Here is a 1,753-nt window from a genome sequence, read left to right on the forward strand (position 1 = left end):
GGGGTGAAGGACATCCATGACCGTGTGCTTCCTCTGAAGGAGTCGGGGGTGTGAATTTCCCGGTTCGGATGGTTCCTGTGTCATTGTGATGGCGGTCTGCCCTCAAGCAGCCAGGGAGGAGAAGACACTGTTTCTAAATAATTACAGTCATAGTAGATTTCAAAGATAGTCGAGAGGCCTCTGAACCCTGCATCCGTGTCCCCATGGTACATTTATGTAACTATTGTACAGTACCCACACCAGGAGTCTGGGCCTGGCACAGGGGGTGTGCATCGTTCTGTCATTTACCCCTCGTGTGGGTCACCAGCCCGCTTCCTCTACCATCACGTGCACCCTCTCTACCTCCCACTGGCTCCTTCCTGTTAGCTCCAACCCTGCAACCACCAATCTAGTCTCCATTTCTACACTTGCTTATTCAAGAGTAGTATGTACATGGAATCATACAGTATGTGCATTTTTTATTTCTTTTTAAAACATTTTATTATTTATTGTGACTTTTCAAGCCACCGGGCCCATGAACTGTGGTCAGCCATATGAGAATCCAGCACTTTGACCACTATGTCACCTGCTGGCCCAAGATTCTTCTTTCTTTCTCTCAGCCTAAATCCTGGGAGATCCAGCCAAGGGGCCGTAGAGCTCAGTGGGTTGTGTGTGTTGGTGCGCAGTGTCCCAGCCAGTCTGTCTTGTGTACCCCTGTGCACTGCAGGGCTGTGGTCTCCGGAGCAGAAGTCCGTCTCCAAGAACAAGTCAAGCAGCAAGATCACCTGCAGCAGGTGAGCGAAGGCAGCTCTGCCGGCAGCCTCATGCTCCCTCCTCTTCCACGGGCTCTCCAGATGTGGGCGTTTCACAGCTGGAGGCAGGCTGCTGGGCCCAGGCCCCTGTGTTTCTCTTTTACCTCCTTTCCTGGCTTCCCTGATGGGAAAGACCTGTGCCCTTGCTCAGTAAGCAGAAGAGCCGGATGAGCTGCCTTCATGCAGTTCTCTGACAACGGGCCCTCACCTGCCGCTGGGCCGTGGGGGGCACTGGACACGCAGGGCTCTCCTTACAGAGGCAGCGAGTGTGGGAGAAGGTCCAGGCTTCAGAGTTGGGACTGTCAGGGTCCAGACTCTGTTGTTGACGGGCTTTGCACCCTTGGGAGTTACTGGATCTCTCTGAGCTGGAGCCTGACCCGACAGGGCTGTGGCGGAAGGCACACAGCCTAGGGTGCGTAGGGCGTGTAGGGCGCATAGGGCACGCGGCATGAGACCCAGCGTGCAGCAGGCCGTACACGGGAGTACTCTCGCTGTTCAGGGTCGGAGTGCAGCCTTTCCCTCAGTAGCTGTTGAGCACCAGCCGCTCGCCAGGCCCTGCTCTCGGGCTGGAGGGGACACACCAAGCCGTGGGCTGTTACAAAGGTGCTCTTGAAGTGGGGTCGGCTGGAGTGGGGTCAGGGAGAGGGTGCCTACAAAGAGCTGCGGGAGCTCCGGGGAAGGCACTGCTGCCCTCACTTCTTGCCACAGTTCCAGAAATACATGGAATTGAAGTTCGGTCCTCTGACCTTTATCAGGACTGGGAACATTGAGACCATAGTCTTTTTAGAATTATTTATTTAACTTCACTTATTATTATTATTATTTAATTTGACCAGAGAAATAGAGAAGGAAAGTGAGAAAGCAAGCTGCCGGGTCCAGATTCGAACTGTGGTCAGCCATGTGGGAGTCTAGCGCCTTCACCACCATGCCACCTGCTGGCCCCACAGCAGCCTCTGCTTCAG

General features: G+C 54.4%; 1 protein-coding gene across 1 annotated transcript in view; it reads left to right on the forward strand.

Annotated features, from left to right (window-relative positions):
* IFT122 (intraflagellar transport 122) overlaps positions 1 to 1,753 on the forward strand; it is a gene marked incomplete in the record, with an annotated part of 100,738 nt that overhangs the window by 29,266 nt on the left and 69,719 nt on the right. The window contains 1 exon segment of the mRNA XM_014592486.2: positions 707 to 773. Within this exon segment, the coding sequence (XP_014447972.1) occupies positions 707 to 773 (67 nt within the window).

Source organism: Tupaia chinensis, unplaced genomic scaffold, assembly GCF_000334495.1.
Source record: "Tupaia chinensis unplaced genomic scaffold, TupChi_1.0 Scaffold000704_1, whole genome shotgun sequence".
In the NCBI taxonomy this organism is placed as follows: Eukaryota; Metazoa; Chordata; class Mammalia; order Scandentia; family Tupaiidae; genus Tupaia; species Tupaia belangeri.